Source organism: Micropterus salmoides, unplaced genomic scaffold (assembly GCF_014851395.1).
Source record: "Micropterus salmoides isolate LMB-PRFRI ecotype aquatic unplaced genomic scaffold, ASM1485139v1 Ms_hic_scaffold_5, whole genome shotgun sequence".
NCBI lineage: Eukaryota > Metazoa > Chordata > Actinopteri > Centrarchiformes > Centrarchidae > Micropterus > Micropterus salmoides.
Genome location: NW_024044237.1, coordinates 10630203 through 10654344, shown reverse-complemented (window position 1 = coordinate 10654344; position 24142 = coordinate 10630203). Strand labels below are relative to the sequence as shown.

General features: G+C 39.2%; 2 protein-coding genes across 3 annotated transcripts; one reads left to right on the top strand and one right to left on the bottom strand.

The window, feature by feature from the left end:
• The first annotated feature begins 3037 nt into the window (after window positions 1–3037).
• Window positions 3038–15492, top strand: LOC119888663 (endothelin receptor type B-like). Of its 2 annotated transcripts, none has more exons than XM_038699340.1 (8): window positions 3038–3236; window positions 8084–8723; window positions 9763–9875; window positions 9963–10167; window positions 12802–12951; window positions 13055–13188; window positions 13307–13415; window positions 13507–15492. In XM_038699340.1, the coding sequence occupies exons 2-8, from the start codon at window positions 8250–8252 to the stop codon at window positions 13645–13647; spliced, it is 1326 nt and encodes a 441-aa protein (XP_038555268.1). In that variant the 5' UTR covers window positions 3038–3236; window positions 8084–8249; the 3' UTR covers window positions 13648–15492. The 2 variants fall into 2 exon arrangements, with proteins under 2 accessions (XP_038555268.1, XP_038555269.1); XM_038699341.1 differs by having other exon boundaries at window positions 3039–3236; window positions 8084–8636.
• A 3978-nt stretch (window positions 15493–19470) lies between these two features.
• polr1d (RNA polymerase I and III subunit D) lies at window positions 19471–23584 on the bottom strand. Its single transcript, XM_038698574.1, has 5 exons — window positions 23433–23584; window positions 21785–21882; window positions 21292–21368; window positions 20360–20442; window positions 19471–19789 (listed from the first exon to the last, which is right to left on the bottom strand). The coding sequence occupies exons 1-5, from the start codon at window positions 23469–23471 to the stop codon at window positions 19742–19744; spliced, it is 345 nt and encodes a 114-aa protein (XP_038554502.1). The 5' UTR covers window positions 23472–23584; the 3' UTR covers window positions 19471–19741.
• Window positions 23585–24142: the final 558 nt, after the last annotated feature.

The following is a 24142-nucleotide window of genomic DNA, read 5'->3' as shown; positions in this document are numbered from 1 at the left end:
TTTATTGCTTTTTCTTTGTTATGTAGATTACTTTGTTGTGAAAATCAAAGTAGGAGAGTAAATTATCCTTTGTTGTGTGTGTTTGCATGCAAACCATTGCATGAGACCAATGAATAAACTAGCTCTCTGTTGACCCCTCTGTTTTAGGAGTTCAAGAGTTCTGCAAGAAAATGCATGAACCAAGTGGATATGGTCATGTTTATTACCCTTAAGGCATTGCTCTCACTTACTTACTTACTCTTTTTGCGTTTGGTCTGGCTCTTCACACATGCCGCAATTTTGCACAGAACAAACATCCTCCGCATTCTCAAAGTGTTTTGTTGCCAGGCAGTAACAAGGCAGTTACCACCTAATCCACCCAGCAAGTGCAGCGTCAAAGAACGCCATTTTAAACAAACAATCATCAACAACAACAACAAATCATATTGCAGTAAGAGTTATTGGTGTAAGACATGAGTTTCAGATTTGCAGCCAGCAGAACCCTTTCCTTACACTCAGAGGCAGTAGAAAACAATCACTGCTTTGCTGATTTATGTCATAGCTTTTATTTAACCTCTGAGTGCTTGATTTAGTATGAACTATTGGCATACATCAGTAAATATCTGGAGTGGATTTCTTGAATTTTCTCCCAGAATCCATATCATCAGGCCGGCTATGAATTTTAAAGGATTTCAGAATCCTTTGTTAAAATTTGTTCGTAAATACGTATTCCTATATTATTTTCCAAAGATTCATGCTAAGAAAAAGCTTAATGCCTGTTTTCGTAAGCCTCTTAAGAGTTCAGAGAAGTTTGTCAACGCATGGATGAGCATGTAATACTATAAATAAAGAGAAAACAAGAAAATCACCTAAATTGGTGTTACAGGGTTTTTACCTGACAGCCATCAGGCCGTTTTGCCATATTTCTGCAATTCAGTTTGACCCTACTGTAAATAAATCCTAACATCTTCATCCTAAACTCCGCAGCACCCAGTGGTGGTTCAGTTGTTAAAAAAACAAATTATGCATGGCTGAGTGTTCAAACCCACAGATATTTATTTCAAATTCTTTTAAAAACCCCAAATTATGCAAAGATGCCAAATTCGGGAACTTGTGGGATTTGTCTTTCTTTATAAAATGAAATGATGCACAAAACACCAAGTATTTCAATGTGGTGTAATAGAAGCAGCTATTGTGATACACTGTGTAAACTCAAAAGTTCAAGAGGTTGAGCTGATAAATAGATGATAAAGAAACTGATAAACAAAACTTAGAGGATCATAGTGATTTGTCAGATTACAGCTAGGAGAAAGAATGAATTGTTTGTTTTCCAGCAAAAATATCTGGTAAGTCACTAAGGAAGAAATTAATATTTACAAATGTTCCAGATAATGTGAGGTTTTTTGAAATACATTACATTACCCATCAACACTGAGGCCTGGGTGGATATTATAAAAAGAGACTCTTTACAACTTCTACGACAAGATATGTGTGCCCCAGGAGCCAGGTGTTGAGGAGAGAAGCACATCAGCCTGAAGATGGAGGCTTGTTCTTCAGCAATTAGCTCAGTTCAAAGACATGGCGTGCGGGATGATCATCTCTCACAGCTTGTCTCTCTCTGTCAGCCTGTGTGTGTTTTTCAAGTCTCTGCCATGTTTTGGGTCAAAAAAAGAATCTTTTTCACATTCAGACTCAGAATCAGGAATTACGATACCGTGAAGTTCAAATTGAGCTTGTTTCCGGCGATAGAGGACAAAAAGTGGTTACAGATCAGGAAGAGGTTTACAGTAACTATCCAACTGTGTCCCTCAGCCAAGGCCACGTAGACTACAGAGCAACAGGGCCAAAGCACGTCCTCTCCACCCTCCCACACCCACACACACACACACACAGGTGCAGAGCAATGCAATCGAGTTTGGGAGCCATAATGCGTGCAACCATGCGTATAATGGTGATAATGTCTGTTAATGGTTTAATAATACGAGACTGTGCTAATGACAATAATGATGCACCAGGAATAGCCACCTCTGAAAATAGAGCAGGGGATGGATGTCATTAAATAGACTCCACAGAAAGGTCCTTTGTTTGGTGTGGGTGTGTGTGTGTGTTGTGTGTGTGCGCACGTGCATGTGTGCGTGTGTGTGACAAGCACTCACAAATGAAAGGTTTGGAGTTGTACTGTTATTTATGAATTGCTGATCTTTGCAGCACGTATGATGCGTTTTATATTCCGTGTGGTTATTGCGACAGACCACCTGAATGTGCAGAACAACGTGCACACACATGTGCAAGCAGATCTGTCTGTTTGTGTGATTATGGGTCTGCTGCAACTTTTGAATACTTACAAGAAAATCCAACAGTTGCACAACATTGAAGATAAAAATGACAAAGGGGCCACTCACACCTAAGTAATTGTAACAGTTTTAGACAGACATCATCCTCAGAATCACTGCTAGACAAAATAAATAATCAATAATAATCACGATCATCGTCACGTTCTACAATATGGGACCTTTGAAAAAGTAGAAATAAAGTAAAGCCTTTCTGTGTTAAAATTGATGAAAAGAACAATCCCTTCTTCACATCAACCCATCAACCTGAAACAAATGACTCATTGTTGCAGGGGAGCCAACTTCTTGCCAGATCTATCATATATCATAGTCAGAAATGTGTTAGTCATAAATTTTCAATGAAATCTGATCAAGCTGAACTGGATCCAACAAGTAGGCGACCTGGATGTTTTTTTAAAAGTGCTTGGAGAGAATGTGAGCAATGTGTGTATCATGTGTTAAAATAAAAAGTGAGGCCCTGCAGGGTGAAACAGCTTTACAGCATGTCAGATAAGACAACTCCTCTTCCATCTCCACTGTGTATCGACACTGGTCATCAGCCCAATAACAAAATAAGTAGCTTCAGGAAAAGCATTTTAAAAAAATTTCATAGTGCTTGTTAGTTGCGCCTTGACAGCGGAGAGGCAAGGATGCTCGTGTCTGCAATATGATTGGCTGTCTGTGCAGCCTCCCGGCTTGTGGCTATATATCCCCCGCACCCTCCGTCTGTGCGTCAGAGCTCTACCAGAGCAGGGAGCGGAGGACCGTGGCGCACAGCGGGACACACTGGACACATTGTGAACTTTCCCTGCTTTAACCACACAAATAAATCATAATTTTCATATAAAAGCATCCGACTAATTAGTGGAACTCTGCTGGAATATCGATCGGAAAACTTTGGCTTTGACCACACAACACTGCGGTCCGGTAAGTTTAGACTGAGAACTTCACCAGCACGTTACTGCGTCTCTATCTATCTATCTATCTATCTATCTATCTATCTATCTATCTATCTATCTATCTATCTATCTTGTTTTTGCAGTGGAATATATCTGTGAATCTACTCAGCTACATTTTGTTGGTGATTTTAACAGTATTCTTGCGTCTTCGTGAAATGCTTCATAGTTTCAGGAATTGCAATGAAATGTAGTATAGCTATGTTTCATAAATGTACTGCCCTTAAACTGCATCCAGTCTTTCGCCTTGTTGAATTATAACCTATTTAAAGCCAGTGTGTTGGATTATAGAGCCTCAGGGATGCTACAGGTGAAAACAAAAGGTTTGATTTGTAGCTGGAATCATCACAGTCTGATCCATCCATCCAGAGTTTCTTTCACTATGTGCAGCTTATGTTTTACGTGTTGGCCTCATGCAGCGCCCTAAAGATGATCTGGCAAATTATGGATATGTATTGCTGCCCACAATTATTTAAATCAGAAAAATGAAACTATCCTTAGTTTACTGGCCTTTTGTCCCACATGGATATGGTTTATTGGATCTTTGCACCGTGGAGACACTAAACTCCGGGAACTGGCAGAAAAACTAGATTTCACACTTTGGCAACGAATCGAAAATGCTAAACTTGTACACTTTTTTAGGTGCAAATTAGGTGCAGTGGAGTTGAAACTGCTGGTATTTTTTTATTTTGACTCATTCATCTGTATAATTTCCCATATTTAAACCATCTTTCAATTCAATTCAGTTTTATATAGCATCAATTTATAACAGAAGATATCTCATTGCACTTTTCATATAGAGCAGGTCTAGACCATAGGCTGATGTTAGCTGTGCAGATATCAGTGAAAATGAAAAATAGTTCTACTAATGATAGCAAATTTTCTGATAATAATAATAGGAGTAATAATAATAACTGCAGCAGCATGGCCAGCAGGATTAGTGTTTGCATTTTCACTCACATGAGGCATTCCTGTTATGACCATGAGGTGTTCCTGTTATTCCAAAGAGAGGGAGGAAAAAATAACAGGAACACCTTGCAAAGTCAATGAAACACCAAAAATGACCTCTGTGACACACATTCGCCAAAAACAGTGTAAGCGTCATATGTAGGATTTGTTGCAAGAGTATAGTGCGTTAGATTTTACAGTTGCAATTGTGTCCTAGGTTCCTGTAAGCTAATATTTGAGTTGTGTATTTATTTAAGTTTTTCATACAACTAAACAATGGAGGAATGTAGCTAAGTAGCCGACAGTTACTCAAGAACTGTACTGAAGTACAATTTGAGGCATTTAATGCGTTAGTAGTTTCTACTCCATTACATTTCAGAGAGAAATATTGTACTCCACTACATGTATCTGAAAGCTGTAGTTCCTAATTACCTTTCCAATTATAATTTTGCGTTATAAAAAGTTCCTGGCAGCTACACCAAAGAGACATTTCCCCTTTAAACTTCTAATGTGGTTAAATTACTGTTTAAATGAAACCATGTGAGTAGTTTAAAGTGGAAGAGTCCCACTAAGGTCAAATTATCCAATATTTCACAATAAAAGCAAAGATTAGAGAAAAGCAAAAAACAAACCAAAAAAAAATGTAAATGTTTGTCAGATGTCAGATTTATCTTGTGACCCTCTGGAGGGCCATGGCCGTTAGGCTGGAAACCACTGGACTAAACCAGCCAACTGTACATAAGGAGGTTAAAACTAGCGCCACCTCGAGCAGATACAGAAGTAAAAAGCTGGTTACACACACATGTATCAGTATCAAGCTGAGGTAGGCAACTTTGGAGAAACTAGCTACAGACATCGATTTTGAAAGTCTTCAATTGAAAACAAAATCCCATCCCCTACCTTCTGGCCTCCTTCCAAAGCCACGCCCCCGAAACACATTTTCTGTGCAGAGCATTTGATTTATTGATTGCTGTCGGGATGTAAAGAGAATATATATAAAAAAAATGCTTCTGAAATAAATCGCCTGCTATGAAGGAATTTTTTGCCTCAAAGGTCAAAGACAAGAGATATGGTGTTCTTCATTCTTAGATGTTTACAGACAGACTGTCTCTCCTTAGAAAGTATTACATGTGACCTGCTAATTACAGCGTGACTTAGGCTACTCAGTTAAGTGTCTTGTTTTGAACCAATATCCAATAGACTCTTCAGACATGTACTGGATGAAGAACAACCTTATTTGGACACATCTGGAAATCTCAATAGGTTTAAGGGGGATAAAAACTGTAAACAAGGAAGGATCTTCAGGTTTAGTTTGGCACTACACGGTGTTCTCACTCTCTGATGCTTTGTCCTTTCTCCTCACCCGAGTTTCAATACATGTTGCTGCTTAAGTCATCCTGAGTTTCCTGAAACCTTCTTCATTAATAAGAGTTGACTGGCTGACCTACCTTAGCTGTAACTAGTAATATATCTGTCACAGGGGACATTTTATTGCAGAACAAGTACAAGTAACTTTTTATACTTTAAGCATATTTTTGCTGATAACATTTCTGTACTTAAAATTAAGTAGAATTTTAAATACAGCACTTTGCGTGTAATGGACTATTTTAACAATGTGGTGTTGGCACTTTTACTTAAGTAAAGTACTTCTTCCACCACTGCAACTAAATACAAGAATATGTTACATTTTGGTGCAGGCAGCTTCAGAAAATCACCGTGGTATTATATTCTTGCAAGATGCTGAATCATGTTTCTTCCTGGTTATTAAACTTCATCACATTATCACATTACTATTTACAAGTTCAGGATAAAGTCACATTTAGTTTTTTTCTCACTTCATTGTATTGACATTTGTTGGTGTTTAGTTGATTAATAAGAATAAAATACTGAACACTTATTTCTCAATTGTGACTCATGACTTCTGTTCTCTCAGGCACCTCACCTCTCACTCTTTCCTTCCTCCCCTTGACTTTGTCATCCCTGTGCTTTCCTTTTCCTCCAATTGTTCTTCAAAACGTTACAGTAGATCAAACTGTCATTCACCTCAATCTTGGCCTCTTTTATTGCCATTCTGTTCCTGCATTTGTATTTATTTCTGCTCATTTCAACACACATTTTTCTGACCACCACTAGTATCCGCTCCACTTTCACTCTGCTGACTGCAAACTTTCCATGTCCTTCTTTCTAAGATGCGAGGCAGAGCTAAAGGTCAGAGATGGTTTCTAAAGTAAAATCTATCAGAATAAGAGGATCATCCCAATTAAAACTCAGCTTTCCGATGAGATCAGACAATCCTGCTCTAACATGGCCTAATAAGGTAGCACAAAGGTATCATTCAGATCATAGAAGATATGTGTGGACAATGGCCACATTTTTCAAAACTGATTTACTGTGTGTGAGTTCATCCATGTGATTTTGTGTCTTTGTGTGTGCGAACAGAATGGGGCTCTGTGTTTCCGAGCTAAATGCAACTATAAATGTCATTTAAGTTTGAGAGAGAGTGTGTGGGTGGATGTGCGTTTTTATGGTGTAACCACATTCTTAGATGTGATCATTAAAAAGTAAAGTAAGCATTTGTCCCCAAACCTTTGCCTTTCCAGACGAAGCACATTTGCTCAGAGATAGAGAGATTGTATGTGTGTGTGTGTGTGTGTGTGTGTGTGTGTGTGTGTGTGTGTGCACTGATATTACCATGATTGTCAATAAGGCTATTTATCCCAAAAGACGCCCCAGGGCATTCAAGCTGGTAGGCTACACGTGATTCTTAAGAGGCTCAGAGAATAGCTGGGGTCGTCTGTGAGGGAAAGAAAGTATCTCTCTCACACACACACAGGACACACAGAAGCGCTGTTCCTAACCCTAAACTCCGTTATCACTATTCCATTTGTCTGTTTTGTGTTTTGTTGTCCACCGCTCTTTCTGGATGTTTCACACCCTCTTCTTTATTTTATAATACTGTTCAATTATACATAAATGTTCTTGGGGTTGTAATGACATACATTGTGTACATGTTCTGTTACTGCTCTCATGCCATTTAATGGAATGTAGTGATTACAATGACTGTCTCCCCACATTCATTAACACACAGCAGCGTCGTTTACAACCCATCCAGACATGCAAACTTACTTCTCCCTTCCCTAATAATTAAATGTGTCAATTTGGAGACTTGCCAAATGAGACAAAAACTTCTCACCCCCGTGTAGATATATGTCTAGTCAACATAAGAAAGTCACAGCAAGATATAAAGAACCATTTTTCTTTTGATTGTTTAGCAAGAGAGGAAACTGAAAACAGACACGCATTAGAGGCTGCCAGTTTTTCGGGAATCATGTTGGTCAATGGATACCTGTGGGATTATTAAATCACAGAATTAACTATTAACCGTTAACCTTGTTTACCATGTGACAACACTGCAGTCTACTGAACAACAGGGCTATAGCTAATGGCTATAAATACCATCATGCTGAATCTGGGTAAAATTTTAGCCAGTACATTGCATTATGTAACAGAATCCGTGTTGTTTAACCTTACATTGATTGCTGAAAATGCTGAAATCATTGTTGGTTAAACTGTGTTTATCTGAATGTTTGTGTGTCACAAACCAAAGTGTTGGACAAATTAACATTTTCATGAAAAGCCAGGGGATCACCAAAGTGACAATTCCCAAGGGAGAACTGTATGAGTAAATCAAACTTCATGGCAATTCATCCAATAGTCGCCAAGACATTTTTAATCAAAAGCACAATGGAGGCACTAGAGGAAAATCCAAGAGATCAAGTCGTTAGGATTCATCCTCTGGGGACCATGAATGTCTGTACAAAACATATTGTGTTTGCATGTAACATGATGGTTCGTCTACTCTCTCTGCAGGACAAACGAGCACAGATTCAGACCCATGCTGCCAGGTCCGGAGCAAGGCCTGTTGTGTGAATGTGTGTAAGCGTGTGAATATGTATGTGTGTGAGTGCCTTTGAGTGTGTATTTTTAGACTGAGTGGGGGAACGTCTTACTGTGTGAGTGCCAGGCTCGTGCGAGGATGAGGGCCGTCGCTCTGCTGTCTCTCCTGATGGTCGCGGAGGTCGCAGCCTCTCGGTTTGTGCGCGACTCCCAGGCCGACCCCGAGGTGATAGAACCCTCCAAGAACAACGCCTCCATCCCGATTCAGCCCCTACAGCCGGCTCGGCCACGGGGCTCCTTCCCCCCAATGTGCATAAAGCCCACAGAGATCAAGCACACGTTCAAGTATGTGAACACCATCGTATCCTGTCTGATCTTTGTGGTGGGGATCATCGGCAACTCATCACTGCTCAGGATCATATATAAGAACAAGTGTATGAGGAACGGACCCAATGTCCTGATTGGCAGCCTGGCACTTGGGGACCTGCTTTATATTATCATCGCCATACCCATCAATGTGTTTAAGGTGACCACATTTATCGTTTGTGTCTGTCTGTTTGTATGTTTCCAGTGTTTCCTCTGTTTGTTGCATGGGACCGATGATCTCTGCCAGGTCTGTAGTTCAAAGACACTCAACTTTTTGGAACTGATAATAACGTTTTCATTGTCATATCAAAGCTGTGGATCAAATGAATTTTTTCAATTTAAAATAATAAGATACAGCTTTTTCACATGACATAAAATACTAATACAACAATTCAGGCATTTTTGGCAATATGCGATAAACACAACTTCCAATTAATTAAATTTATTACCCATTCCTGGGTCTGTGTCTAATTTAGTATGATCTTTATCTGAAACAATTTCCCTGCACTGCACTTTCACAGTTATGGGTGAGCTGTTTCAACGCCTTTCTTGTAGCACCCTGTGGTTAGCAGTGTTTAATTGCTGTGGTTAGTCTCTATATGTTCAGTGTGTCTTGTGTGGTTTTGTTCATTTCCTAGTCTCTGCAGACTTTCCCACCTAGACTACAAGGGACCATTCAAACTAAAAAACTCACTAAATGCAGACGCGAGCCAACAGTTAGGGACAACTTAAGCATTTGGGGTTTGAGGAAAAACTATGTCTTTGTTTTCCTCACTTGCCTTGTGTGTTTGAAGTGAAACTATCTAGGGGGCTTGGGTGCAAATGCAGTCAATGCCAAATGCGCAACTCTCACTGTAACCATGATTGTGTCCACTGTGTGCCAGTCAGAAGTTCCAGCTTGTCTCATTTTCCAAATCAGAGCCGAAGCTGGAATGGTGTGCTGCATTTTATCCAGGCAAATCTGAGTAATAATCACTCTGATTCCAATTTTATTTGCCTTAAAGGTCCTGCACTTCAGGTATTTTTATTTTATTTTTAAAGATGATAATGAGATTGAATGAAAAACAGGATCTGCTGAACTGATTTTATAACCCCTGGGAGAAAGACCACAGTCTTTTTGATTTTATCATTAGCTGTTTTAGTAATAATGAAAGACACGAGTATAAAGGGACCCCTACATGAACCTCAGGAGGTCTGTCCATGTGTTTACACAGGTGACACTTCTTAAATTTCTCTCATTATAAATGTCTTTCCTCTATGTCTGGGTCCTTTTATTTTCTCTGCAGTTAATAGCCGAGGACTGGCCATTTGGCGTGTATGTCTGTAAGTTGATGCCGTTCATCCAGAAAGCTTCAGTGGGGATCACCGTCCTCAGCCTGTGCGCCCTCAGTATTGACCGGTAAGTAGAATACTTCCCTACACACGACAAACATTAGCGCTGGAAGCAGCCAATGCATAGATCTATGTTTGTATACTGTTTGCGTAGTTACCATGCAGTGACATCATGGAGCAGGGTGAAGGGGATGGGGATCCCTCTGTGGAAAGCAGTGGAGGTGACTCTGATCTGGCTGGTTGCTGTGCTGCTCGCAGTCCCTGAGGCACTGGCATTCGACATGTTGGAGATGCCGTACAGAGGCAACAAGCTGCGAGTGTGTCTGCTGCATCCAGAACAGACCACCAGCTTTATGAAGGTAGCACGGCTGAGTTATATATCAAAAATAACCAATGTATTCGAGTATCAATTGATGAGCGATATGACAGATCTAGTCATATTATAGTTATTCATTGCAGGAGACTCGCGTTCCCTCTCCCACACAGTCACAGACTCTCCAAAGTAATTAAAGGAAAATTTCACGAAAGAGAAAAAAAAACTGTGAGAATCACCAATCCTGTTTTTGATTTAGAATCGAAATTGCGGCACCCCTAGTATTGGTTGATCCAATCAGAATTGGAAAGCTCCAAGTACGCCAGTTCACACCTGCATTAGAATGCGTCTCCACATGCTTTTTGAGTGACCACTTGCGATTGGATCTCACATCTCAAATAAAAACATATATAATTTCCATTCACAAAGACCAAATGTGCTGTTGTTTGTAACATGAATTTCATGAATTTACTTCCTTCAATGTGGTTATTTATTATTTTCTTCCAACACGGGATTTTTGGGGTGGTCAAAGTCTGTTAATAGCTGAAATGACTGAATGCCCCAAAACCTATTAGTCTCTCTGAATGAATGTCAGATACAAAATAATAGGTGCTAATTGTTTTCAGTTATCACACCAATGCAACAGGTACATAAATGTTGAAGATATTTGACCACTATATCTGGAAATGATTAAAATAATATATTTTAAAAACTGCACTATTGGTATTAACAGCATAATGCAGTTACTTTAGCATGGTAAAAGAGGAGCAGATCAGAAAGCAAGGAGACCTCATACTAAAACATTATCAAACAAAGGGAAGTAAAAATAAAGACCTGTGTCTAAGCAGGCTTCAAAATAAAGACCTTGTATCCTATGATCTCTGAAGGTGAGAGAAAAAATGGCCTCAACCACCATTTAACTGATGCTGTTATTTGGGAGAAAATGGGAGAAAATATTTGGGAGAAAATATTTATAATCCACATCACCCAGCCCCAGAACACATTATTTCTGCACCTGGGTGAAGCTTGCCTTCAGGACTATCTGCCTAAGAGTTAGAGCTTGTGTCTTATGTGAAACCCAAATTCAAAGTTGCCTTATTATTTTAACCCAAACCACGATATTTTACTAAACCTAACCAAGTAGTTTTGTTGCCAAAAAAGTGAAGAATAATGTTTTTTTTAACCCCAAAGTCAACTGAGTCAAAAATTAAAACATCAATTTAGTTTTCACATGGGGCACAAACCCCAGTCTCCTAGTTTAAAATCCTCTATTTGACACAGTCATCCACCAGAACCTCCTGCCTTTGTCACTCTTTCTGCTATGTTACCTGACTTCATACAGCCTTTGTCAAGTTTACCAGTTCTTCCAAACAATTTGTCGCTCTTTGTTGACAAATTTCGTCTTGCTTTTCTTGTTTATTTGACTGCAGATGCACTTCAAACTCGACAAAACAAAAACGTTTTTAAGTGGCGTCCGGTATATCTGGCATTGCAGAGACAAGTTCTACTGTGATGAATCAAGTGCACACGTGCGATAGTTTGCAAATATAGTACCATCTAGATACAACCGGACCCAAAAGTCAGAAAGAGTTTGTTGATTTTAAAATGAGAGCATAAGTTATCTCTGAGCATAAGAAAATCTAAATATATTAATTTAACGACATATAAACAGCTGGATACATCCGTCTTCCTTTCACAGAAATATTATCAAAATAACTTGACTTCAAAGTGCGGCATGCATGTTATTATATATATTATATTATTGTCCAACAAACATATGGTACATTGATTTAGATCTCTCTGTTAAGGCTAAAATAGGGAAAGAAAAAAAATGACTTTCAAGTTCAAATGTCAACAGGATGATTCGCTTCAAAGCACATCGTCTGAACAGCAACAATATAATTAATGTGTTTCTTTGATCAAGATTTATTTACTCTTTTTAAAGCTCTGCCAGCAAGTAGTTAGTGGTTCCAAAATGTAAAACAATACTGTAAATGCTGCATGCAAATCATCTGAGTGTGACTCATCATATTCACGGTATCTTCATACAGCTGCACAGCAAGACAGACATTTCCAATATGTGAATACTTGAAGTTTATTTAAACCAGAAGGGTCTGAAGGAATCACAGGACACGGTGAAAATACAGTATAAAGCTGATATGTAAATACACACACACACTTATCCTTGTACTTCTATAGCTGTGAACCTATAGACCCTCGTTGACATGATATGTTTCCTAGACCCTTACTCTAACCTTGACGTAATTCGTCCTTCCTTGACGTAAAAAATGTCCTCACTCTGTTGGTTAAAATCTTGTTCCAGTCCTTACTATGTAGGAAGTACAAGTATACACACACACACACACACACACACACACACACACACATATATTGCCTTTGGGTTCTGGCATTTATTGATTGTATTACAATTAATATTGTTTGCTTGTTGACTATTTAGTTATATGAATAAAATATTGTCTCAGTGAGATAAGATTGTAAATGAAACACACATCTGATTATTATAGAAATAGAGTTGCGACTTTTTCTTATTACAATGAAATTTAAGGTGTTTTTTGTCTATAGGAAGTTGTGTAGTTCACTTCTATAGAAACATTTGTAACGTCTGTAACAATGTATTTGTTATAGCACTTTATTTAACAGGGTCTTTTTCTGTTTCCAGTTCTACCAGGATGTGAAAGACTGGTGGCTGTTTGGCTTCTATTTCTGCTTCCCGCTGGCCTGCACCGGAATCTTCTACACGCTCATGTCCAGTGAAATGCTCAGTCGCAAAAAAGGCATGCGCATCGCACTCAATGACCACATGAAACAGGTACACATACAAATGACTGCTGCTGTCATTCTGTACCACTATAAACATAAGACTTGGAAAAACGGAGGCACTCAGCAGCATCAATATTTGTCTTTGTGTGTAGAGGAGGGAAGTAGCGAAGACGGTGTTCTGCCTCGTGTTAATTTTCGCTCTCTGCTGGCTGCCCCTTCATCTCAGCCGTATTCTGAAGAAAACTATCTACAACCAAAATGACCCCAACCGCTGTGAACTGCTCAGGTAGGCACGCAGATACAGTAGGCGACTCAAATGCACTGCAAATGTCACAAGAGTCCATTGTTCTATGTTCTGTGCCTTCCTGTAGTCTTTACTGTGAACTTTGCCCTTTCCCTGCCAGCTTCCTGTTAGTGATGGATTACATCGGCATCAACATGGCCTCCCTAAACTCCTGCATTAACCCGATTGCCCTTTACTTTGTCAGCCAGAAATTTAAAAACTGCTTCCAGGTAAGAGGGCACACACTGGCACCGAAAATATGGTATCAACAGATTCAGTCAACTAAAAGCGAATAACTGTGTGTCTTTTCTTGTCTCATAGTCCTGCCTGTGCTGCTGGTGCTACAGAACATCTCCCCTGGATGAGAGAGGTTCAGGAGGACGCTGGAAGGGCTCTTATCACGTGAATGGACTCGACCGCTCCAGCTCCCGCTCCAGTCAGAAATACACAAGCTCTTCATAGACACACACACACACACACACTCATCACACACCTCTTCTCTGCAAATCAGATCCCAGTAAGGAGGGGAAAATGGAGCAACTTCTACAGGACTCACAGCAGACTGAAAGATCAATCCCAAACAGATGAACGACATAACAGGACTGTATCTTTTCAGGCTGTAATACTAACTGCAAAAACTACGATAAAACCAAGGCTACATAAATCTGCCGAGGCCTGTGCGGAGGACTAAAAGTCCCTTAGTGGACCAACATGGTAAATACATTTCTAAAGATTGGTTATTAAAGCCACATGTAAATAAATGTACATGATTATCTACGTGCAGATAGCAGACCTATTTTATGATTATATCTAGCCTAAGTTCTTCATGTTTGTAAAACAGCGCTGATGAGTCCTGCCTGTTGAAGCTTTAATACCTCTCGGGGAAAGATAGAGGGAAACTGTGAGTTATTTACAAAAAGCTTTAACTGTGCGTGCCTTTTTTTAATAAAAAATGCACGACTGTGCCTCTGCATATAAACAAAATCAGTAGCTGATTATCTGACAATCAACTGCATTTTGTCACTGAACTCGTCAATGCCCGCGAGACCTGGTGACATCATACAAGAGTAAAATGGGCCCCACCACGTGCCTTACATGTGGAGAGTGTAACATTGGACGTCTTTTATCTGGAAATCATTGCTGCTTTAAGTCATGTGGAGGACAGCTGTTGTCTGAGAACACTGACAAATACCAGATGATTCCCATCACAATTCGCAGAAGAGGTCTTTATTAGTAATATTATTATTGCAGTATTCATGCGGCTGTAAGTGGTTTCCACTGTGAATAAAGCCTTAACCTGTGTCTTACAATGTAGCTTTTATTTTTCTAAGAAAATATTACAAAACACATTTGTTTTGACTTGTTTTATCTTCCAGCATAAGTTGTCCATTTATTATTTCCAAATATCTCACCTCTATCAGTGAGTGATCATGTTACAAAGATGTCCCTTTGGCCAGAAAATACACACGTACTCAGTAGTCACGCACTTAAGACAAATCTTCTGATGCCAAAACATCAACAAACAACCCAATTATGGGCTCTTTAAAAGGTCAGACATGAGAAGAAGCTGCAGGTTGTGCCAGATAGTAAGGCAAGCTTAATTCCATCAGAAGACATGGATTGTGGATTCTTAGAATTATCGTTTGGGGGAAAATGAATCAAAGTTTGAATCAAACACTGGCAGTAGTGAGAGGCTATACTGATACAAGCACAAGATGAATCCATTTTATCTGGTGATTTTCTTTGTCTCTCAGTACATTGTGACTAAGATATGGCGTTGGAAATATTTTCCTATATCAAACCAATAACCACATGTGTCCTGAGAAACCAGACAAGGTGTTCACACTGCAGCATTTAAAATAGTCTTGATTTATGTAATATAATATATAAATGTTCTGACAAAATATTTCCTTTGCTCCTGTAGTAGAGTTTGCAATGGTGCAAATGTGACTCATTCGCTCAACATATCTATCTATGTCAGGGGTGGCCAAACTTTTCTGTTTGTGGGCCATGTACAGAAAAACAGAAGAAGTGATCAAATTCTGAAATTTTTGGCATTCACTCACTATATCATGTCTTTTTAGTTCCGCCATGTGCTTTTAGTACTGGAAGGTCTGAGCAGCTTTTGGACTGTCTTTCTAGAGGGACTATAAGCTAAGACATTTAGAAGTAGTTTGAGGTTGAAGATAAAATGTAATATGAATACTGGCTGGTGTTTGCTGAGTATGCTGTAATAAATATTATTTTATAGCATTTGTGTTGTTGGATTTGAGTTATGTATTGAACAATTAAAGTATAGTGTATGTATTTAGAGTCCTTTCTTGTTACTATTGATGCAGCATAATTGCTGACATAATATTTACATGTTGTGCAATACATCTGCATATATTAAAGGTTCCCTGTGGAGTTTTTGACCTCTGGTAGTGCTATGGAGATGTTTTTATATGAGTGGGTCCCCGGTTTGTCTTGTGCACACATGCTGGTGTGGGTGACGAAATATACATACATGCTAATGCTTTCACACTATTCCATGGATTGACAGGTAGTGGTAATACCAAGATATGCTGCAACTTACCAGCAAAGGCAGAGAAGAAGAAGAAGAAGAAGAAGACGGTAAACGTAGATTTAAACTCTGCGAGTCAAGGTGGATGTAAACAATGCTGGATTTAAATTATGAAATGTTTTACAAGGAAGGTGCATTCAGCATATTTGTTTGGCCTGATGGATACACACGTTTTGGTGAGTAACACTGAATGTAAAGATTATTTTTGTTTGTTTACAAGGACACTCCACAGGGCACCTTTAAGTAAGGTGTATGAAAAGGATAAATCGTTCTCACAGTTTTTAGGGCTTGCTGACTTTTCTGCAAATGTTTCATGTAATGTGCTTTACATCTCTTTTGTAGTATCAGTTACATAAGTATAAAATAACTTTTATAAATGCTCAAAAAAAACCCTCAACTTTCCCAAATGGTACAGCTGTGGCGCACTATAGACAGGCGTGAACATAAACAATCATCTCTGTTATTAACAGCTTGCCAAAGGTTAAATATAATGTCACAGGCTTCAAAGCAAGTTTTTTGGAGGAAAGGTTACACTTAGTTTACATCTGATTTCAGGGAAAGAAAAGATGTCAAATGGTTACACTTAGTTTACATCTGATTTCAGAGAAAGAAATGTCAAATGTGTGACACATTACCATTTAGACGGATTTTTCTGGTTTGAAATTATTGCTTTAGACAGCTAGACATTAGGCGCCAGGGGCCAGTTCCAAAAAGTTGGTTTGCGGAGATAATTGATTATCATATTTCAGAAAAGATCTTCTATAGCAGCGCATGTTACAGAGTCAAGCTGTTTCTTGGAAAGTTCCACAAGGCAAAAAATATTATTATTATTATTATTGGTGGTTACTCTATGTTGTTCTTTCGCCCCAGAGTAATTCAAAAAGTTTTGCTTCTGAGGTTAAATGTCCTTGTTAGAGAGAAAAGTATTTAGCAACACTGGAGAAAAGTATTTTGTTGGGGTTTTTTCTTCACATCTCACAAACCACACAGACTGACAATAATCTACGTAGTTGAAAGACATACACTGCTGCATTAATAATCCTCACTGTAGTGCAAACAAAAATCCAAAATAATCACATTGTTATGACCCTAGGGTCTGTGTGTTAAAATAGAACACATTAGTAATCCAAATATATGTTAATTAAGTAGGCTATAGTAAATTAATGGTCTGTGATGTTAAAATGTTTACTGATATTATAAAACAATAATTCAATAATTTGCTGGAGTTCATAAGAATAGAGAGCCTAAGTCACTCGCTTCCGTTTCCGGCCCATATTTCAGGAAAAATACGTACGGTAGTCAATGGCTAGAGACAACTTTTATTTTTATTTTGTTAGAATAGAGCCCTGAATTACACATATGATGTTGGTCAATTTAAAATATAATTTTGCAAGTCAATAAAATCACAGTTTGTCATAAAACAGTAAAGTTACATGTCGTTTTGTGTGAAACCCGTTCAGTGAATTACATCTCTCGTCTCGCACAACATATGTCGGCAACATGTTAGCGTGGTAATGCTAGCTAACGTTCACTGCTTTCTTGCTACTAGCTAGATAACTTAGCTATATTCCACGCAGAAATATATTTCATCTGATATGTTTAATCCAACGTCTCCTGGTCCTTTTTATCACATCATCCTCTCAGTTTTTTGTTTAACTTCAGTAACGTTAGCTTCAGTCATTGACAGTTACAATGTCACATACGCAACTTTTTGGTTTGTGGTCTTTGTAATTATGTATTTTCACAGTCTTACACCTCAAAAGTATTACAACAAATTGCGACTTTCTTGACTTTAAAATGTATCTTTTAAATTGACAAACATCATATGTGTAATTCAGGACACAAAAACAACAACTACAAAAAGTACTATGACACGTCACCTGAATTAAGATTTCCTACTTGTGAACTCGGAGAAAAAATTTGTACCCTGACTTCACGAGTAGCAGCTGAATGACGTCACACAACAATTCCCATGAAGCACACATTGTAAATGGTAAACTAAAAGCCAAAGTAAAGTATTAAATTAAATTAATAGCCTACATATTAGTATCAAATAGTAAAACTTGTTCTGCATGTAAAATGATATTTTGTCAGTGTTATTAGGTAGCTGGTTACAGTAAACAATCTCTGAAAGTCATCTTCTCTACCCAAGTTATTCAAGAAAATGTAAAAACTGCCCAGAAATGTGAAAACATGTGAAATATACCCTACAACTTCAGCAGACTTTTAAAGATTACCAACTGAGAAGGATACACAGTTAACGAGCAACGTAGGTATCACTTGTTTTTAATAAAATTGCCATCCTTTTAATTAACACCAAGTGCACTGTTGAGGGTTTAACTTGCCAAAGAAACATAAGTTTGTCATGGGGGGTGGCGCAATTGATGAGGCTATGCCTTTGGTGTGAGAGACCTGGGTTCAATCCCCCACTATGACCCATCCACCATTGTCCCTGAGCAAAACACTTAACCCATAGTTGCTCCAGAGGTGTGTGACCTCTGACATGTACTTTGGATAAAAGTGTCAGCTCAATGTCAGCCATGTTTATTGTTTACATTTGGCATCATGCACTACAATGCACCTGAAACGCTTTGAAGTCAGAAATCGTATATTTCGACTTGGAAATTTCCCAGTTCCGACCGGTCTGGAACGCGGCATCAGACGCAAGGAAAAGACGCAAGTGAGGGGAAACGTGGTGCAATTAAGAGACTTGACAAGCACCCCATGTGTCTGTATTTACCTCCTCAGTGGAGGGAGGACTTTAGTTGCATACTTGTTCAGTCAGTGTTGAACATAGCCCCTTTAGTTTCTTTAACCTGTGTTCATTATCGCCTTATCTGCTTGATCGCTTTCTTCTTTTGAGAAAGTAGTTTTGTGTTTGTTTACACTTTGTCAATATTGTAATATCTTTTTTGGTTTGCACGTGACCCCGGTTCAACAAAGAGATATATATTATAACCCATCAGTTAATATCTAACACATTTGTTTATTCCAAACTATAAATGTTGGAAATGTTTGCACCATTACTTCATACAAAGCCAGACTAAACATTTCTTCCTGTTTGTAGCCCTTGTGCTAAGCCCAGCTACATATTTACACATATATTGACAAAAGACCGGTATTGAGCTTTTCACCTGACTCTCTGCAAAAAAGCAAATAAGCAGATTTTCCCAAAATGCCAAATGACTGATTTTAAAAATGATCCTTAACTGGTTATATCTTATAAATATAGAATATATTTCATTATTTTATTCCCATACTGCACATGCAGTTTTGTCAAACATGAGTCATAGTTGAGGTTTGTCCTCATATTATGTTCCAGCTTTCATACCCAGTCAACCATGCGTGAACATGTGACTGACAGAGGGATACAATTAGGCTCAAATAACTTTAACCTCATTATTTACACTTGTCTCCCCACATTTTCCCTCTCCGTCTTCCAGGCACTGTATGAAGTCCCTCGCACCACATTCCTCTGCTAATAAGGACATTCTAGCTTCCAATTCTTCCTTCACTCATCATACACATGGCTTAAAAGGACAGATGAGAGCAATTTGGTGTTTGAAAGATCCATCATTTTAGGTTTGGACATCCTTCAAACAGTGTTACATAAGTAGTTGTGAAAATAAATATTACAGTAAAAGTCAAATGGCAGACTGTTATTCGTGTTAGAAATCCTTCCATGAAATTCCAAAAAATGAAAGAAAGAACGAAAATGAAAGTCTTTGTCGAATTAGTTTAATGTTGTAAATTTATTTTTCTAATTGTTCAAAAAATTAAGGACAAACAAAAGTCACATTTATCATACACATTTATGATCCATCATACACCAATTCCAACATAATGCAAAAAACACTGTACAAATGTTTGAATGTGACATGATCAAACTAACACTAATTGCTAACACTAACTAGTAGATATATAAAAAGGGAAATATAAAGATAACATTTTTACAGTTCTAACAGCTTCATAGTCACAGATATTTGATGCTCTTCATTCCATGGGTTGCTCCTGCCTCTCTTTGAACTCACTAACTCTTGCCTGGAATGAAATAAAACAGAATTGAAGTTGAGATAGTGTGGGGAGTGTTAAAACTAATCAGTGCTGGCTGACTTTCCTTTCACCATGGGGCTAATATACAGAGCCAACAAGACAACCCAGGGTTTCTTCTGTATCCCACATGAAAATAATAATCTTCCATGTGTGTGTGGAAATTAAGGTTCATATCTTGCTTGCCTTCCTGAGTGGTGGGTGGAGATTAAGGACCCTTCAGGGGGGCAGAAGTTGCTGATATCTGATGCAGGATGAGGATAATGATACTTCCTGCTCAGTACACAATCTTTTGAAACTACGAAGGATCAGCTGCCATCCATCTTTTCGTGGCTAGTCAACGGAAAATGTGACTTTAAGAATTCTCTCTAAACTGGCCAAATGTGGGTTGGACTGTGGTTCCTAACAATGCAACATGTTTATGCATGTGCCGTTACTTGTTTACCAATATATTGATTTTCCATATGACACAGAAATCAATATCGAACCACTGCTGGTCATTTTTTTTCAGTAAGAGGCTGGTGATTAATGCGACCAAACCAAATGGACACACTGGCTTACCTGAAAGGTGTTGAGAACATGTTGACAAACATCACTGAGCTCATTCAGGCCCCTCCGCAGCGGCTCTGCAGCTGGAACTCCCCCTGGAATAGAAAGAAGACATACCTCTGAAGAAAACAGCGACCACAAACAGTAACAACAAAAACATTCACTGACAGTGGAGGCTGCCATGATCAGGGCTGCCAGAGTTACCAGAGAAACCAAGAGGGAGATGCTGTTCAGAGTCCCCAAATTTGAAACATGCAAGCTGCAATTTACAACACTGGATCATTTCCTCTCACTCACTAATCAAAACAAATGACATATTTGCAACCCATGCATCAGCATGCAAGAGCCCTGTGGGACCCTCACATTTCGACACAGTTCACAAGGGACCATCTTTTTTGAAACATGACACGGCCACTTGCAATCTGTGTTTAAGCACTGGTTCCCAAATGCATGTGTCTTATCCACTGAGCCATCACCAATTGTGAGCTGCAGTCCTGGCCTTCTTCTCCTGACTGCCATGGAGGACTTCCACCCACCCATTTTCATTGTGGTCATGGTGGGGAATTATAATGACAGAAATAAATATAGAAATATAGCTAATTATGTGAAAGCAAAGCGGAAACTTGGGTTTTTCCTGGTGCCTGGAAGGTAATTGTATCTCTCTGTGATGAAGCCATGACAGAAGACCTTCCAGGCATCTTAAAATTTAGTTCAATAACAGAAAGTTGTTTTCTTAAGCCTTGCAGAGTACGTCCATGTGATGGGGATGCTTAAGTCCGTAGGCTTCAGACTTTAATCAACATGTTCACTCTGCGACACAGTCCAAAAATGTTTACTCTCTAGCTGTCCTATGCATGTATGCACACACATGAACTAACCTAGATTGTAAAAAAAAGAAAAGAATAGAAAGTAGATGTGAAAGGGCTTTAAGGGGTGTCTCTCACCTCGTGTCTGAATGCGAAAGTTGATCTTGCTCTCAGATGGATGGGTAATGGTGTAGCCGCAAAACTCCACATCCACACTGATGGAAAACAGGAAAATGAAAGCAAGATTTGTGATTCTTATCAATGTTTTGCTTAAAATGTGTTAGGGGGTGTTATGTGTTATTACATTTTTTCCACTATCAAGTCATCCCAGCTGACATGAACAGGCTGATAACAAAAACACTCGGAACAAAATGGAATTGCTTTAGAGTCCCTTTTTGTTATGATTATTATAAATAGTCTGAATGATCTCTATGGGTTGACAGGGAAAAACAGTCCCTTCCAGCTGCAGTCAAATCACAAATTAAGCCATCAGTGATAGTACTTCAAACATGTGGAATGGGAGCAGTGCTGAAAAATCTTTTTAAAGAAGACTTGTTAAACCAGTGACCACAACATGCTGAGTTTAAAGCAGCAATTTGGAAAATAAAAAACAACAACAAAAAACACTGACGTCTTCATGATCATATATCTGAGGGAGTTGCCCAGGGTATGGTCTTCATCATGCAGCACAAATGTCACACAGCCCTCATCAGCCCCATCAGCCTGGACCTAAGACACAACAGAAATACTAACTTTACTCCACACATCCAACTGAAAACAAAAACATCAGCCAACTTAGCGATCAGTCTCATGCTGGGGGGAATGCACTGTCAATACATTAAATACTTACCTTAAATATGCACATTGACAAGCATCAGTTGAACATATTGAAAAGCATATTTACAAATTTAGAGAAGACTCTTGTCTGTTTAAATACTGGCCCCCAGTGGAGAAACTGAGTCAGCTACGGCTACCTACTTTACAGAAAATGTGGTTAGTGATTGACATTTCAGGTAGGGTTGCCACCTTAAATACAGAAGAATAAGGGATGCCTGCCGCAGCCAGGGTCACAACCCTCGGGGGCCCGGCAACGACAGGTCCGATAGTGTGCCAGTGGTGGTATATCATAACTTAAAACATGTTTTCAGGAAAGTATTAAGATTGATATCAATTGACATTATAATAAGCTATCTGCTATTGAAATCAGTTTGAACAGATGCAGTCATGTTCATAACTTATTAACTATAAATAGGCTATGATAGGATTCGACTGGAAAGACTTTTGCAAAGGATTTACCATGAATATCAGTGGACCAGAAGTAGTAGGCCTAGTATTGGAGCATGTTAGACCTACTTCCTTTTATAAATGTTTTCTTGTCAGAAGTACATTACTCCTGCAGCACTAAGCAGCTGTTTGTCTTTCAAACAGCTACAGTAAAACTATGAACAGGACTGCTCAAAGCTGAGAGAGATGAAGAGCTCACTTCTATTGTAACATTTCTTAACAAATAGGCAGCATATGAAATGCAGTGTAATCAATCAGAAAAATAGTACGTTTTATTAAGTCATTACACTGCCTCGGCATGCTGTCACACGTCTGACAGGCCACCGTGCACCACACAGGACACTGGCCAACAAATTGTGCAGTTTGGCTTGATGCTCATCAAGTAGGCTATTTGATTTCTCCCACTCGTCGTCTTTTGAATCCGCTTTCGTTACAGAGGGGACGCAGGGGGTTTCTCGAGCTGCTGCTCCCGCCGCCGTTGTTTCAGCTAGACTCCCTGCCAAGAGACCCTCACTTATCTGACTGGCCCTGAACCTGACGGTATTAATCAAACAAACAATGGCATCGAGTATTACCCAATCAGGGGTAGAAAAGGGCAAGTCTGTACAGAATGCGAGTGGGATGATTTGCATGGGATGCTGCATTAAAGACAACTCGGAAATACGGGACAAAGCGCTATTTAGTTGTGAAATACAGCACGATTCAGTATTTTAAGGGACGGGTGGCAACCCTAGTTCAGGTAACCTTAGCTTTAGTATGGTACCGCCACTGAGTCCAAAATTATGGTTAACATTAAAGAGAACAGCTTTTAATGTTAGTGTGGGTTTCAGCTATAAGCTGTTTTGTCATTGCTAGCGTCTGAAGCTACCCACGTGGGAAGTTTACAGGCGGTCGAAATGCAACCATTAGCCGAATATGTTCTTACAGAGTTTAAAAATGGTAAAGCAATATAGCTGTATACAATACTAAAGAACACAAGGCTATTTCTTTTTTACCATCTCCAGCACTGGCTTCTTTTCACCTTCCCCGGCCATGCTTCACATTACGGCTCTGTCTGTCAGTGCAGACCTCGTGGAGTTTCAGCCCTCACCGTTGTCTGACAGGGCAAGTGCCGATGATGACGATGATGATGATAACACGAAATTACTGCTACGAAACAGGGGGGAAATAGTTTTAGTGGTGGAAGTATTGTCCTACAAACTTGCAGGTGTATTGAGGGTGTTTGTTGCGCACATGCTCTTTTTACCATTAAATGTTTTTCTCTCCGCTCTACGATGGACTGGTGACCTGTCCAGGGTGTACCCCGCCTTTCGCCAATGTAAACTGGGATTGACTCCAGCCCCCCCCGCGACCCTGTACGCAGGATAAGCGGTTGACGATGGATGGATGGATGTTTTCCCCTCCTAACTTTGCAGTTCCAGCTCACAGCTTTGCAAGTAACTTATGCCCTGCACAGGCCTGAACTTACATTGATCTGTCATTTCTTTTAAAAATGAGTTGTCTCAGTGGTTGAAACATACTTGAATAGCAAGGCTGGGAGCCACAGAGACACATATTTGTACATCCAACCCAAATTGGGGGAAAATATATTTCCTTATAGGCTACAAGACACAATGAACGAGAACTCTATGGTGTTGGTAAAGATAAAAATTAAAATGACAAGGCCGCTTCGCTCTGTCTTGTTTTAAGACTTAATATAATAAGT